Consider the following 17,845-nt stretch of genomic DNA (forward strand, 5'->3'; position numbering starts at 1 on the left):
TACCCACCGCCCTTCTTCTCCCATGCTGCCTTTAAACTCGAGCATCCACCCACAAGCCCGCTGTCCTTCCCATTGCGTTCCCCTCCATCCTCAGGCAGCCCCAATACCCGACCCCGCCTCCCTGCCACCTTTACATCAACCGCAAAACCCCAGCCCACTGCCTGCGTCATTCCCTCTTTCGAACAACCGACCATGATCCCCTTCTCCACAGTCGCCTACCCATGGATCATCACATCGCCTTAGCCCCGTCAACCTCGTTGTCATTCAGTTCGCCGTGGTCGTCGTCGCTCAGTTCGTCTCTATCGTCGTAGCCAGTTCGACGCCGTTGTCGTCGCCAGTTCATCTGTCGACCGTTACCACTTGATAGCCCAATAAATTATTTTTCTGTTAATCTCGTTTTATTAGTTAATTTCATGAGTATTCCGCCTCTAAACTCTTATCATATATTCACTACTTAAATTATATTTGTGAGTTGAGAGTAATTGATCATGTGACTGTTTAAATTTGATATTGATTGTAAAACTTGAGCATGGTAATGAATATTGCAGCTAAATTGTTCGAGATTGGAATTATTCATAATTATTGATGCAAATTTCGTTAAATCCATCTGTCACATTAGTTGTTTTGAATTTAATTTCCTGCCAAAGATCAAGAAATTTGGTGAAATGATGTGATATTTGAATTAAATCACTGATTCTGATAGACCCCATGTCTCGTTTCACATCAATTTGTGTGTGCATATGTGCATATGTATGAAAAAAGTGTTCCTAAGGTGTCACAAAATATCTATAAAATAAAAATAATGATGTTTCAATACTACTAGCATATATTTTTCACTGTCTCTTCAGTTATATTATCATAAAACCATTAGTTTTATAATAACTTGATTCATGAATAACTATAACCAATATGCCTTAATTTTTTGTTTATATATAATCTATAACGTATAAATCAAAATGCATAGAGTGGATCAAATAAATTGATTGCATATAGCGCATTGATTCATAGATTAGACTTCCAAAGTATGATCTGCTCCATTCATTATGATATAAATGTCTTAGAAAATCTAAACAAAAATAATGATGTTTCAATACTTCTAAAACATATTTTTCTTGGTCCTTTTAGTTATATTGTCGTAAAACAGTTAATTTTATAATAACTTGATGCATGAGTAACTAACTAATATGCCTTAATTTTTATTTATATACAACCCAAAACATATAAATCGAAATGAACGGTGTGGATTAAGTGAACTGATTGCATATAGTGTAATTTTAGAGGCACTTTCTTAGATTGAACCTAAGACGATACTTTAGGAACATTTTCCCCTATATATTATATATACACGCATATACATGTAAACTTTACATAAAAGGATAGGACAATCTATTAATAGCTGTGAGTGATGATTAGTATTGTTAATTATCCTACAGTTCTCACAATAAAGTGATGAGATGTTTTCACTTATTTTCCTTCCCCCTGAAATCGAGAGTTTGTCAACTGTGCAATTTGTTAGCTTCTCATTGGGAATACCCTAAAGTTTTTTTTACCAGACATGTGTTTATCTAAATACTAAAATACAATTCTACAATAGTTAGTATAAGAATTTAACATAACTGAATTCTTAGACTGCTCTTGTTTCATCCAAGGGTTTTTTAGTGTGAAATTTCTTGAAATCAATAAGTTAAGCCACATATTCATACATATGCTCCCTCAAAAACCTAGCATATGGTTGGTGAAGTCACCTGTACACTAGTATTCCTCTTGTATTCTAATCATGAGAGCAGAATAAGTTGATAAATTACTTACCTGTGGTTTAATATTCCAGGACTCTATTTCTCTATATATTTTTTCACGATAATCTATTCAACTTTGTAAATGTCACGGTTTTCAACATCTAAGAGCAAGCTATATTAAAAACAGAGAATATTGTATCTGCATTCAATCATTGTGTGTGTCCATTTAATCCAACAATTGCTTGAAAGAAAGGAAATTCTTTGGAAATGTTGCATTGGTATAATTAACCAGTCATTGTGCAAGAGATAAAATAAGAGACTTTTAAGTTTGAGTCTAAATAAAAGAAACTACAAATCAAGTGCTAAGTTTTGCATTGGTATGACGTGGAAGGTAGTTGATGTATCCAAAGGGTCAACTGTAGCTATTACTTTTCAAAGTAACTATTTAATAGTAGGTACTGTAACATGCACAGTAGGTATTCTTAATTTTATCCTAAACCCATCTTTCCTCAAAAGATCGAGCATGATTCCTCTTAACTCAAAACTCAAAACACAAGGTGAACTGAAAACTAAAATATCTCAAATAATTAAAACACTGAAACAACAGTGTTTCAGATCAAAGTTTCCTAAAACAAAGAAGCTTTAGTATTTCAGATCCCTTGACGATTCCAATACAGGTTCTGGTTGTATATTTGCATTGGCTTGATATGAAGAGATTACATTTTTATTGGGATTGTCTATAATCTATATATTTGACGAAGTCTTCCCACTCATTGCGAGTGATTCTCTTGAAGTTGATCTGATCATACTGTTGAGGTGAAGCACTTTTCCGACCGTCATAATACTTTTTTTTAGTGTTGCTTTCCATGTTCTAATTGTTGCCTGCATCATAAGAGTGCACCAACGAACAGCTAAGATCATATTCACTAGCGGATTGAAGCCAGGGGCTTTTTGGTCTTCGTACACGCTCTGCCAAATAAATTTATCCTAACCAAAGAGCAATATGCGAGGGTCGATAACTATAGATAAATACATTGATTTTAAATCATAACCAAGAAATAGATATACCTTTAGAAATTCCATAACATCACCCGTCTTTTCTTGAAACCCATCATCCCACTCCTTACCTAACGGGAGTAACCTATCTATCCGGGCATAATAACCAAGCTCCTGTGAAAGCTGGAACGCAGTGCGACTAATAAGTTGTCCATTACTCCATGTAACTATATGCTTCTAGTGTTCTGCCCTAACGGAAGACGAAAAGTCCCCAGCTTAGTAGGTTCCATGTTACCTTTTTTGTCATTATTGTGACTTTAAAACAAGCATGCAAATGTTACATATGTGAGTCCATACAAACAAGCTGAAAATAACAAAAATTAAATTATTGAAATACCTGTAGAAGTCTCCAAATTGGTTGTGTTATCAACATAGCGAGTATCACCATCATAACCATCAACAATTGGAGTTGCATCATCAACGGTTGGGGTGTGTTCATGAACCACAAGAGCTTGAGGCCTAATATTACGGTGATATACAGAGGGTAGACTCTGTTGTGGTCGATTAACTTGAGAAACTATGAGAAAATGAACGATCGATGACATGATTTGTAACTAAAATGGATAGTAGTGTATGATGAAAGAAATATATGAAAGAAACCAAAAAAAAAAAACATGAAGTAATCCCAACAAAGGGTTATGTATTGCTATAACAGAGGTCTTGTTCTATGTTTTTGATGCTTTGCGTTTAGACTTTTATAAATGTATCTTTCAGTTATGCCTGGATCCTATTTTTTACATTAGAGATTTAGGTGATCAATGGAAAACTTACTGACAAAAAAACATATATGAACTTCTAAAGGATTCACATGATAGAACCATAACTCGATGACAGTCTGAAAGGAAGAGAAATAACAATTCCCTGCCAAAGATTTGAAGTTGTATTGCTAACATGGTTTACTGTACATGACCTCTAAAAAAAATGCATATTCTTTAAATAAAATAATACAATACCTGTAGTACTTGGTTTTTGACAACAATTGGGCAGGTTATTTATATTGTGTCCTTAAACTTCTTAGTAGAGGGCTCAACATATAGTCTTCTCTTCTTCCCAATCATCACTGTTCTCTTGTTAGCAAGTTTAGGTGGCATCTTGTACCTAATGAAACAAGCTCTAGTCTGTCTTCAGTAGTTCGCTTGGAAAGTCTTTTTTCGTAAGCAGGAGCATAGCGCTTCGCAGGTGAAGGCGCAGGATGTTCTTCTTCCCTTTATAGCGGCTTCATCAATAATTATCATAAATATTTATTGCATATATAAGAAAGGATATTTTCAAGATGCGCATAAACCATCAATATTAAGAGTTATCCTAAAAACAAAGCACACAAACCCATTGTGACTTTAAAATTTATATTTTCTTCTCTCTTTAAATCTAAAGTTCAGAGCCGCTGCAAGTGTTATCTACAAGTTTTTCAACTCAATAGCTTCACTGCCTTCCAACTTCAGTATATGATGAAAAATATGTCAATCATATGCTTTTCTCTCATGGATAGGAATAAAAGAAGACATACTTGATGCAAAGTCCAATGCAGGTGGAGGTCTCCGACTTACAAGAACCTCCAATGCTCAAGGAAAACAAACAAGAACCTACAATGCACAAGTCAAGTACAATTCAAAAATTAAGAAGTATTTGCTCTTAGAATAGAAAGCCATGCAATGTGAGGTCACCAGCGAGGAGCTTTAAACCCAAAAATAGTGTCTAGGACACGGATAAGAAAACAAATAATGTAACTGTGAGTATTATTCTTCATTAATCTAAATTTTGAGTGTTTCCCCTGCCAATCTTTCTCTGTTTCTTCTTTAAATATTCACATAAAAGAGTCTACCTTGCTATTTGAATAAAAAGTAGTATTTTGTAATAGCTAAATTCATCATATTTCAAACAAACATGACATTACAATGCATGTGCACCTTTGTTGCACAAATATGGGTGTAGGTATGGACACGAACACGTGTGCGGATACAGGACAGAAGATAATTGTAAATTTTAGGATATTAGGACGCAACTATATACATATTAAAATTAACGGTCTATATGTATTTTTCATTCACATGTTATGGGAACTTAAATTCTTAAAACACTTTTATGTATCCTTTATTGAGTAGATTATAAATTAAAAAATCGCTTGCTTTTTTAGCTAGATACCAAACGATCCTTTTATGAACTAGATACATGCTAAAACTAACCTATCCCGAGTCCAACGAGGTGCATAAATTTAAGGTGAAGTACACGTTTAAGAAATGTATCACGAGTTTTTAAACAAATACATGTGTTATATAATTGAGAACAAATCTGAATAAATGTATGTATGCATACAAGAAGTGTTCAAGGAGTGTCCGACACGGACACGGATATGGGAAGTATGGGACATAGATATGAAAGCCTACATAAAGTATCTGGATAATCTAGATGTACACTAATAACTAAGGAATCAGGACATTCATATAACTTATCAAATAATTGAATATCATAAAATAGGAAAAAAATCAGAGGATAATAATCCTACTTTTCAAATTGATTGAAGGAGAGCATGAGAAGTACTCCTTAGATCATGATTGTGACTTTTTAGTAAGAATAAGAACTAAAGAAAAATTCATTTTTTGTGTAAAAAAGGGAAAATAGAGTGTTTTGATCGATAAAATTTGATCTAGAGAATTACAACCAGGAATTGGATTTTTTTTACAAATTAATACGAAATAAACAAGTTAATCACTATAAGAATAATACTCGATGTACCTTTTGTGAGGTGAGAAAACGATGATCAGCGCATGCCTCGCACGTGATCGGAAAGGGGATGTGAGCACAATTGCACAAGATCTGAAAGGCTAGAGATGCCGAAAGATTTTCGCTTTGATGATCAGATATCATGTGCTGAATTTTGAAACAAGCAGAGGTTTTTGAGGTTGGAGCGCGGAGGTTTTGAGGTGGAGACGATTGATTAATTGAGGAGGATGAATTCTTTCCACTATTTCTTTCACGTGTTTTCTTTCCCCCTAAAAATTTTGTTTACTGCTTTTATTTTAAAGGAAATATCTAACTCATTTTATTAATTTAATTGATTTGGAGGGTAACCATTTCAAATAGAGAAAGGAGGATAGATTTATCATGACTGTATCAATAAGCTCTAATAGCCACAATTTAATCAAACACTTGTTGCTAATAGGGCCTTTTATAGTAGTGTAGGAACACTGACGATTTAATACTAGTTGTTTATTTCCGTATAACCAACTAAAAGTGGTTATCTACCCTATTGGATCTTAACAACCTAACTCTTAGTTAAAATGCTTAGTTTCTCATATAGAAGTAGGCCAACTGTGGTTAGATTTTGCATGTGCTTGAGATGAATTTCATACTTTGTGTCTATTGTTTACATGCTATGTTCATCATCCTTATCATGATTTAGCTCTTTGAGAAGTTGCATGACATGAAATCTTCAAACATGAAAGTGACACATGTTAAGTCTTATTATTATAAAAACCAAACATAAGGCTAGGTTATCGGACACTTCGGTTTTGGGTGCTATATCTATGTCGGTCATGTGTCAAACACAGATTCGCTGCGGACATGCCATTGATACATGTTTAAAAAAATTCCATTTCCCCATTACTTATAATCCTGAACTAGTTTCTTTGATATGTCGACCTCAAAACCAATAGGTCTTTTTAACTTAAAACCGAACCCACTGCTTAAAGATTTGAAACATACCCATCGTAACCCATACAATCAAAACTAAACTTTTGTTGTTAAACCTTAATTCTTAGTTTGATTTAACTTGATTCTTAATTGTTATAGGTAGCAAAAGAAACATGCCAATATTATAGGTATTTTAATTCAATATTTGATCTAATGTGCGTGTTGTGCTCGTGCATGTGTGTGTGTGCGTTTGTATGTATATGTACGTGTATATGTATATTTATATATGTAGACATATATTCATACATACGTACATACGTACATACATATAGAGAAAATTGAGTATCCTTGGTACCAAGCAAAAAGCTGGTGCTTGGTAGCGAGGTGACTAGTGACCACTTCTCATCCAGTTGTCTACTTGAAAATGATCTGCACTTGATTAATCACTCTTTGGACGAGTGGATAAGAATTGGCAACATAACTACCAATGAACAAATTTGGTCCTTGGTTGCAAGTATAACCTCATTTCTCATGTATGTATGTATGCATGAATGCATGTATGTATGCATGCCTACCCGCCCGCTCATCTACTAACTACAGATTTTCCGTGTCCCATGACCGTGTGTATTTATCCGTGTCCGCACCTACACCCGTATCCATGCAATCTAGGAAATAGGTTAAGAACTTAATCCGTGTTTCCTACCACATTTATAGTGATAATAGATTAGAGGCAACTGCTCCATCCATCAGATGCATATTGCATGAGTTTATTTATTTGTCTTTTCATGTCTTCATTTGATAATTTAGAGTTGACATTTGCTGAATGGATAAAAATGCTTTGTTGGTGTTGTTGTGGTTGTTCATGGACATGACATTAATATATTTAAAACCAGCTCATCTATTGTTATTGGACTTATTTTCTTTCAGCACTTCCGTTGGACCATTCTTGCGATAACAATATAACACATACTCCCTTTTCAGTGGGTCTTTGGGCAGTACTTTATTTATTAACCATGACATGTAAAAATTTGTCTAAATTGGAAATAATTGAAAATCTTTGATTTCAATATTGAGGACATACTTACGAAGTTCGTCTAACTTATTAATTGTTACTAACCCTAGGTTCTTCCCCCCAATAAATGAATCAATACTTTTTGCTCTATCTCAGGGAAGTTTGATGCTGCGTTTGAGATAATGAGCAAAATGCTAGAAGCAGGGATTCCACCTGACAAAGCTACATGCAATATTCTAGTTCAAAAGTGTTCTGTAGCTAGAAATACATCAGCAATTGCTCATGTTCTCCAATACATGAAGGATAGTTCAATTGTCCTTCGCCGTCCTATATTTTTGGAAGCACTTGAAGCTTTTAAAGATTCTGGCAAGATCAATCATCTCCTCCGAGAAGTAAACCCTCATCTTGCTTTTGAAGGCATTGAAGAAGAAATTGACTCTAGAATGAATTCTGATAACATTCTCTATACTATTGATAGGGAACTTGTTATTAATCTTCTTGCAAAAAAGAATTTTATAGCCATTGAGCGTATATTGAATGATAAGATAAATAATGAGATACAATTAGATTCTGGACTTATGTCTTCTGTTGTCCAAGCTTACTGTGCAAACTCTAGGTTGTCTGGTGCTTTATTGGCATTTCAGTACTGTTTGAGAACAGATAAGAAACTTGATAGGTGCGCCTACATCTCTCTTATTGGTCTTCTCATCAGAGCAAACTCGTTGTCGAACGTGATGGAGATTGTAGAGGAAATAGTTCAGGCCGGCATTGACCTTGGATCTTATCTCGTTTCTATTTTGATACACCAACTTGGATGTGCTGGCCTTTCTTCTATTGCTGCAAAGATTTTTCATTCTTCCCTCTCTGACCAGAATACTGTTACTTATACTTCTTTGATGAGTGCTTATTTTCAAGCTGGTGAAGTGGATAAAGGTCTTGAGATCTATTCAAAAATGAGAAGCCAAGGCATCACCATGTCACATGGTACTTATGCAGTGCTGATCACTGGTCTGGAAGAGGCTGGTAGAATTTCTGATGCAGAAATTTACAGAAAAGAGAAGAGAAGCTTGCAGTGGCGTAACAATTCAATCGAGAATCTTTCAGCAGAAGAGAGTCTGTGTAACTGTTTATTTAATGGAATTTGAACCTTGGGAAGTTCTGTTTTTGGTGGTCTTCACATGATTGTGGATTCGATATGCCAAACTGAAGGAGAGCTACAAACAAGACTTGTTGAATACTTTTGGATACCGTGTATAACTAGAAATTGTTGCACAAATTAAATATGCTGATGTGAACAAGTATTCAGTGCTGAACTTGAATAGGTTGGCATAACTTATGATCCAAGAATTCACCTGAAAAGCAACATAATGAAAACAGTGGATAATCGAGACATAAGTTCCACGAATATTTCTTCCTAAGCACTGCATTTAGTCGTACAAAATTACAGATTAATTCTGCAGCGCCCTTTTTAGTCACAAGTTCAAGTTGGGAGGGAACTGTGCAGCTGAGGCAATTTACTGATAAACATTAATAGGAGGAATTTACTTCAGTTTGAGGGAACTGTGCAGCTGAGGCAATTAACTGATAAACATGAATAGGAGGAATTTACTTCAGTTTCACATTGGATGTGACGTAAAGGTTAGTATTTGGGTGCCCAAAAGAATACAACATTTTTCTATTGTTGTTTTGAAATCTCACAGTATGAATTCTATCAATAAAATTTATCCCTCGATGATTATGCTTAGTAACGTTATTTTATACCGGTTAAAAAGAAGCTGTGAAACAGAATGTATTCTCCAATAGCAAAATAAGCACACAAAAAAAAGACTAGGTGCCTACTAAATGATTCTTGTTGTGTAACTAACATGTTAGATATTATTCATAATTTGGTATTAGTAAATTTAGTAGATATTATGAAATTTTGTTAAGATATTGTGAGATATGCTTAGATATGATTTATCTCATACCTATTTTATAATATCCTCTTAATCTCTATTTAAGAAATGTTAGGGTTAGATGAATAATGAATTTTGCCTTCTCTCATTCTCTACATGGTATTAGCGCCTACTCCATTTTAGCAACTTTTTTCCATCTTTCTAGATCTCGAGGCCGTCGAGGGGTTTTGCTTGTCCTTCATGCTCTCCTTGGTGACTACGATAATATCTTTGGCGGCTTCAACATCTTTGATTTTCTACATCATTTGTTTACTAAATCTTTTTCGAATCTCAATAAAAAAGTCCTACCCTTGAAAAAAACTTCAAAAGGAATAACGACACTATTCATGATGATATAGTATCGCTCTTTGTCATCTTCCAATGGTTGGATGCAAAAGTACGTAGTTGATTCTGACGTTGCTTATACTGGCTAAGCCGCCTAGGAATTCTATCTATTGGTTGACCTGCTTAGGTTTTCTATGTACTAGCTAACACGCTTAGGGTTTCTCTATACAAGCTGACACGCCTAGGGTTTCTCGTTATTGGCTAACCTACCTAGGGTTTCTCTCTTATGGCTGGCCCATCAAGGGTTTTTACTGGCTGACCACCTAGGGTTTCTATTTGTTGACCCGCTTAGAGTTTCACCTAGCTTACTTGCATAGGGTGTTTTTATTGGTTGACCCACCTAGGGTGTTTCTACCGGCTAACCCGTTTAGGGTGTTTCTACTGGCTTACCCGCTTATAGTGTTTCTACTGGTTTACCCGCATAGGGTGTTTCTACTAGCTAATTTGTTCCCCCATTTGTAACAAGCTAGGCATATATAGTATATATGCTCCAGCTTGAGGGGGAGTGTTAGATATTATTGATAATTTTGTATTAGTAAATTTAGTAGATATTATGAGATATTGGTGAGATATTGTGAGATGGGATTAGATATGATTTTATCTCATGCCTATTTTGTAATATCTTCTCAATATCTATTTAAGGGAGGTTTGGGTTGGATGAATAATGATCTTTTTGTCTTCTCTCATTCTCTACGTAACACTTGTAGTTATGAAGAAATCATCTAATTTCTTGATTATGAATGATCATCAACATTTATCTTCCATCTTTTTAATAGATATTCCAGCTCACTTATTTAGATGTCACTAGTGTGAAAACCTCATTATATTATTTTTGGTTACACATTACCAGGAGTTTAATTACCATGCAGGTTTCTGAGAGGATAAAGTTTCCTTTCTGTTGCTTTTTATCTTTTTTTTGTTTTGGCATGCAAAACCTGACATTTGCAAATTTACCCCGCAATTGCAAAACCTGACATTTGCAAATTTACCCCGCAATTGCAAAACCTGACATTTGCAAATTTACCCCGCAATTGCAAAACCTGACATTTGCAAATTTACCCCGCAATTGCAAAACCTGACATTTGCAAATTTACCCCGCAATTGCAAAACCTGACATTTGCAAATTTACCCCGCAATTGCAAAACCTGACATTTGCAAATTTACCCCGCAATTGCAAAACCTGACATTTGCAAATTTACCCCGCAATTGCAAAACCTGACATTTGCAAATTTACCCCGCAATTGCAAAACCTGACATTTGCAAATTTACCCCGCAATTGCAAAACCTGACATTTGCAAATTTACCCCGCAATTGCTTAACATTGGATAAAAATGCTCCTCATTTAACACTGTTAGTGAATATTCCCACTATATTCTCTCTTTGCTGTTATAATTTCTGTAGTTACATAATGACTAAAATATGCTTGTATTGATTAACTAAGATTAATTATCATTACATTAATTGGTTAATTATACAAAACACATCTGCCCTCCTTTAGTGTCCACTGGGTTTCGATTGTCCTTTGAAAACAACCATCAAACCTAAAATCAATCTCGACCCAAACCCAATTTTAATCTCAGTTCAATTGACCTGGACCTGAAGTTGGACTCAATCCGAGGAGTTTGTTAGTGGAGGATAAGAACAAGTTTGTGTCTGTGGTGAAAAAGCTTTGATGAGCAGGCAGTGCCCATGGAGTCCAATCTGAGAAATTTGAGAGGAGGCAACAAGGAGATGGAGAGGATTTATTGAGTATGGTGGTATTTTTGGGATTGTACAGACCAATTGTTAATCATGTAATGCAGTTATATAACAGGGGCATTTTTATCCAATGTTGAGGAATTAGGGGTAAATTTGTAAATATCAAGATTTCAAGGTAAATTTGCAGTTACAAAAGACTTGGGCGTTATATGCGAAAAGACTTACTTTATTTTGCAGTTGAATATGTTAACCTGAAGTTAAATAGCTAAGGAGATTTACGAGATTTTATTCTTCCATTCAATGACTATGAATTTATGTTTGATATACACTAAGACTCATAGAGCGACCATGCGAAATATGCGAGAAGTACTGTTTTCAAAAGGGACTAGTAAACATACTTCTGCTTCATTTTAAGATTCAGCATTGTATTAGTCATGAATATACATGTGATATAAGTAGGAATCAGGTTTTTGCAAGAGGCCAATGTTTTTCATTCTCTTTTCTTCCCATCTTGTTTTGGTTTGAAGATGAATATGTCAGATTATAGTTAATGTCCACATAGCCCATATGATTTTTTTTAAAATTTATGTTCAGTGACAACATGATTTACTACCTCTTTGTTGTGTGTTTTATTTGGCAAGCATTGAGATTTAGTAGTTTCACATCTTTCACTATAAGATCCAAAACTATATACTGACACTAAGTCACTATTCTCAAAATAAAATTTTATGGTCTTCTATTTATTACGCACAGACGCTCTTGTTAAGAGCAGATTGAGGTAGTCTATGATTCCCAGAGCAGGGGATTCTGCCGCTTTTCAAGGTGTCTTCAGCAAGATCTGCACTTAAGTGAGAGAGGAGATCGATGCAACGTTGGAAATTTGGATTATGAGAAGGAAAGGCTGATCTCATTTACAATGTTATGTTCACTAATGAAGTCCACATGCTCAATACCGATTGCTTCTCCGTCCTTAGGCACATTTCTGTAAGATCGCCTTCCTGGTCAGGCAATTGGATCATGAAGATTTAGCCCTTCAACTGTATTGCTCTATTCTGCTTTCCTAGTTTGCCTATATATCTGTTCAGCTGTACACCTTCAGATATGTTAATGGAGTTTATGAGTGTCCAAGATTACTGAGGTGCTTTATGTTAAAAGAGTTCCTCCTCTGAACTCTGTAATCCATTTGACATCTGTGGCCCTTGTCCTACAAGGAAAAGAGATGGAATTGGTGGCGGAACAGGGTATATCAGCTGTATCCTGATGTGAAATGATCAATGCAATATTCAACGAAATAGCAGAAATGATGAGCCGATAATGAAGTGCATAGGAAAAGAGAATAAGGTGATGAAACCTGCGATCATGATATTGGAGATCTGAAGAGGTGAGTAGCACAATTCTCTTTTCTTTTCTTTTTCCCCCTTCCACTAACATGATGATTGTATATTTCTGATGTAGGTAGTTCTTGTTTTGTGAATGTTATAGGTCGAATTAAGTTACTGGCAACATCCTCATCATAGAGTCATCTGCTTCTTTATTGGTGCTCCTTATCACTTTGATAATACTGATAATTTTTCTACTTTCAGATTGGAAACTTATGGTTGAGTTAGTATGCTTCCTTGCTACATTCTCTTATTGCAGCTATCAAATTATTGATATGACCACATTGTATTTGAGGATGTGGTAGGATCTGTCATCCGTTCAGCAGTCAATGCATCAGGTTTGTCCTAAAAGATTTTGGTTATGGAAGAGTCTTCTTGTCTGTCTATGTAGTCCTGGAGGTCTCCCTTCCTAATCTTATGTTAGATTCTTCACCAATGGTTTAACTTCTTCGTTAATGTTACTGGCCATCCTCTTATTATTCATTTCCCAAATAACGTAATATAAGACTTCTGCGTAAATTGCCCTTATGACACTTAGACCCTGGCCAGCTCTCCTATCCCTCATGTTAGACAATAGGGAACTAAATGAATCGGGGTGAGCCTTGATGTTTAGTTTTCCTTCAAGGGCCTTTGGCACATACTTGTGGTTTGGTCAGTGATGTGAAAATGATTGATTGTCTCCTTTCCTGTATGACGCGAGGCAGTCTTCTGAGCCTGCCATTTCCCCTATATGTGGCTAATCTGGCTAGAGTATTGTTATCTTAGCTAACCACAAGAAAGGCTTTATCTCCATTTAGGAAATGAGCCTTCTATATTGGTTAGAATTTGGTGATAGAATCCTTCTATTGTTCAGAACTTCATTATCAATTTCAGGGTCTGAAGGAACTACACCATGTTTTCATTGTTCCGTTTCCTGCTACATTAACATACAAATGAAGCTTCATCGGCAATTGTTGGCGACGGGTCCCTCTGTTATTGTGAAGCAGCCATGTTGTTCTCATCCTTTGCAATCTCAAACAGGCAAGAAGCTTGTGGATAAGATGTGTATTATGTCTCACAAGAATCTAATATCACTGGTCCATTGCCTATGGTGATTTAAGTGCCAGACCGCCAGCTAAGAAAGACTTAAACAGCCAGAATCTGAACTCACGTATGATTTTCCATTTCCCATACAGATAGCACCTCCTGCCATATTGGCATAATGCCATATTCCAGCCTCAGTAGTTTAGCCAGACTGTATGTCCTTGTTCTCATAAAGTTTTCACCACACATTTCCCTTGAAGGCATGGTTCATGAATCTTCAGATTCATAGAACCTAGTTTAAAAACTGTCCTTGCAGATCTATCTGATTTTGAAGGGAGTAAAAGGGGAGGATACCCTTCAAGGAATCCCTGTAGGTACTTTCTTTCTCTTTCTGGTTACTTTGCAGAACCTTGATAAGGATAAGTAACACTGCGAGATTGTTGATGTGGCTGAGATTAAAGGAGTGTATCACTCTTAACAATGCTCTTTTATCGTCCTCCAGCAGGTTGATTGGATTATTTTTGGATCTTTTTTTTTTCCTTCTCATTTTATTGTCTAAAAATATTTATTCTCAGGACTCAGTGGGATGTTTCAGTGCTTAAGTTACTGATATTAGAGTGAACTAATACATGTAGCTTAATATTTCTCCTCCTACAGTTGGGCGGTTAAGAGAAATCGGGACCCTTTCCATAATTCAAGTCCTTTTCAAACACGGTAGAGCGTTTGATAGTTAACTCTTAAAATTTTTTGTAGTAGCTCATATGATCTTAATCTCCTGTGTGACTGGTAAGCTAAATGATGCACCGTTGGTATAATTGAAATTGGACTGCATGTGTTAAAATTCAAACTCAAGATGAAAATTCTAGGGAAATTTGAAGAAAGAATCTGGTTACTTGGGTTGTGTTAGCTATCAATAAATAAACTGAATACATCATAATCAAAATAAAAATTTCTTTCGGTAAAACATCCATCACTTCGGCTTTTGACCCTGATAAAGTTGATATTTTTGTTTTTGCTTCGTCAAGGCCAGCCCGGAAATTTTTTCTTATAGGAAATAGTCATGTTGACACCGTATAGTTTCTAGTCTCCATATTTCTAAGAATGTGATTTGTACTGAATTTAGAAAATTTAGTAAAAAACCTCTTTTGAATTATACCTCATACATCTAATTTGCATCGTTTCATGGGATAGCATTTGGATTATGGTATCAGTTCCCTACAATACTCATACAAGGGTTACGTGTGGTCACCGGAGTTGCTCCGTCCAGCATTATTACTTTCTCATCACTGTAAACAATGGATTAACAGTGAGGGTTATGTGAAAGGGGTAAGGATTTCGTGGAAGCCTTTCCTAAATTATTGAATTACTATACACTACCATGATCTCTCTCAATATGTTAATGTATTAGACTGCAGCAAATTACAAAGAACTTTTCCGTCGCTAAACTTCCTGCCAACAATGGCTTTTCCCCCTCTTTTTTTTTTTTTTAAATGAAGCCCCAGGAACTGAATCATTATCTCCACTTACATTCTGGGCATTTTCAATGAGATTTTTCACATGAAAACCATGCGTGCATCCTTATAACCATGCTCGATAAGATTTTCCTAGATTTACGTTGAGGTGTTCTTTTACAGTCATAGGTTATTTCAAAAATAGCCTTTTCTTCATCTCCTTGGCCTATGTGAATTGTCCTCATATCTTAGGGGTCGTGGCAGTGGTTCTTTATTCTCTTAGTGGACAAAAAGAAGCTTCAAAATTTTGATGGAAAACTGGAAGTTCTTGCTAGTTCAGATGCTTACTATAATTTACATGAACTATTTATTCAGGAAGACTGAGTGTTGCTGAAACCAAAAGAGTGTCTAAGCTTGTAAATTAAGACCGACTGCGAACAAAGAATTTAGTTTCTTCGTATTCCCAATTAAATAGATCCCAAACTTCCTTGAGCAGAGTCGACTTCGTACTTCAATGGAGACGATAGGTACGTAGATGGTTTTTGTTCTATTGACCACTCTAGTGGAGTTGTAGCCTGGGATGAGCTTGAGGCCACTCAAAATGGAGGGTTTTTATATTTCTGAGTTCAGCTTGGAGCAGAAATCATTCTCATTTCTCACGTGTAATGTTCTCATCAACTTATCAGATCTAGGTTCCAACATCAGTTTTGGATGGGTGTATTCTGTGAGCATGATTGGAGTTTGGCTGGGACGAAAGATCTAGCTAGGAGCATGGTAAAATTTTGAACCTAGAGTAACGTGGCTGAGTCAGATAAGAGGGGGAACACCTTTTAGTAACAATACATTACAAAGCTGATATCAAATAACTGAATGCTTGGCTTTACTGATCTCCATTAATTATCTAGGCGAATGTCAGTAAATAGTATGTTGGAAATTGGGGGTCATATTATTTTTATGATGTTCAACTCTTGACTACTTCATTTCTGATCTGTAGATCCTTATTTTAACCTGATGCATATATCTGATCATGGGCTAATTTGTTTACTGTTCCCCCCCGCTAGAAGTGCAGTCCCATTGACATGCATAATGAGAGTCCAACTGGTAGTAGGGCCATAAGATGTCGACTTGAGTCAACTTTAGGAAAGCAAGGCAGAAAGCGGTCTTTGTTCTGACTTGCAAATCATATGATCACTTCCTAATGAGTCCCCACATACCTGTAGAATCAAATGCTGAATCAATATTGTACATAAGGGTGCATTGATGCTCCCATCTGTTTGATCATTAGTAAGGATGCTCTCTCTTGTTCAGTATCTACCACTTCGATCCACAGCTTGGAAATTACTCGGATGATTACCTCTCAGTTTGCTGCCGGTGAGAAACAAAATGATAATCAATGAATTGCCTGGAGTAACTTGGATTACCGCGACGAGGAGAAAGAGGTTTGTTGCAGGAGAAGGTGCCTCTTATAGGGCATTTAACACCCTATGTTATTAACTTAATTCCAGTTGGTTGGTTTCTGAATCTGTCTTAAACGAGATAATCAATTATCTCCCTTGTATGTCTGCCAAGTCTTGGAGCCTGGGAAGTATCATCAGCGCACGTGCACGTGTGCGCATCTGATTGTGTGCATGCGTGCCGCACCACGTGTGATCCATGTGCTCGTGCGATTGCGGTTGGGTGCACATGCAAGCAGCAGCAGCTCCCAAAACATGAAACAGATCACGGTCAAAGAACACACAGAGAGGGGGAGCAGCCAAGCGTTGCCCATCTCTAGATTTTATTGAGGACTGGGAAGAAACCCGAGCCTAAAACACATGGAAGCAAGAGTATTTGTTTAGTTGGAAACATAGAATAATAGGAACACAAGGTCACAGGGAATGCTTCCCTATACACAGACCCATCTTTATCCACTTCTTACAAGGGGTTAAATTTAGGTTGGGGTAATTGGAAACAGGGAAATTTTGATTCCATACCTCTCAGTCTCCAGGCACTCTGATCCAACATGATGGGCTGCAATGATGGAGGACTAACATTAGTTTTTCTAACGCAGCATCTGCGTTTTATCCGTTCTCAAATCATTGGATTTTATGCAGGCAATTTAATTAATTAATGTATAATTAAAGAGGAAGAGACCAAAAGATGCAGGGATGGGTGAACATTCCAAGCTCCCACATGCTCCCCCCTCTCTTTTCCATCATATAAAATCTCTCTCCTACTCCCATGGGCAGACCAATGCAGCAGCAGACAAGAGATTGACTAGGAAATAATTAAAAAAAACCAAGTGTTTGCATGACACATGACCCCAATGGCAGTTTCAAAAGGGACATCCTTGGAGGCCTGAATCAATCAAATACTAAGTAAATAAGAGGAGAAGTGATTAGATCCTCTAATAAAATTTGGGGGGTTCATGCTCTGGGCATTGGAAGATCTCATGGCAGTATCTCAGGATATCATCCTTTTGAGATTTCCCTCTTTCCATATTTTGTTGTAGCTGTTGCTTTTCGTATTTCACACAGCCAGCTCAGATTAGTTTTTGAGCCCTAGGAGCTGTGTCCACATGCCCTGCCTCCTTCCCTCATTG

General features: G+C 36.3%; 1 protein-coding gene across 3 annotated transcripts in view; it reads left to right on the forward strand.

Annotated features, from left to right (window-relative positions):
- Positions 1-17,845, forward strand: part of LOC109819656 (pentatricopeptide repeat-containing protein At2g01390) — a 23,119-nt gene that overhangs the window by 4,515 nt on the left and 759 nt on the right. Inside the window, exons 2-3 of one of the 3 annotated variants that reach the window (XR_002241579.1) lie at positions 7,591-9,072; positions 12,165-12,792. Coding sequence is in view for 2 of the 3 variants with exons in the window: in XM_020385460.1 (XP_020241049.1) it covers positions 7,591-8,579 (989 nt within the window). In the remaining variant the exon portion in view is untranslated. Of the gene's footprint in view, positions 1-4,281; positions 4,522-7,590; positions 9,179-12,164; positions 12,793-17,845 lie in introns of those variants that run through there. The other 2 variants (XM_020385461.1, XM_020385460.1) reach the window with 2 other exon arrangements.

The sequence above is a fragment of the Asparagus officinalis genome, chromosome 8, assembly GCF_001876935.1.
Source record: "Asparagus officinalis chromosome 8, Aspof.V1, whole genome shotgun sequence".
NCBI classification, from domain to species: Eukaryota; Viridiplantae; Streptophyta; class Magnoliopsida; order Asparagales; family Asparagaceae; genus Asparagus; species Asparagus officinalis.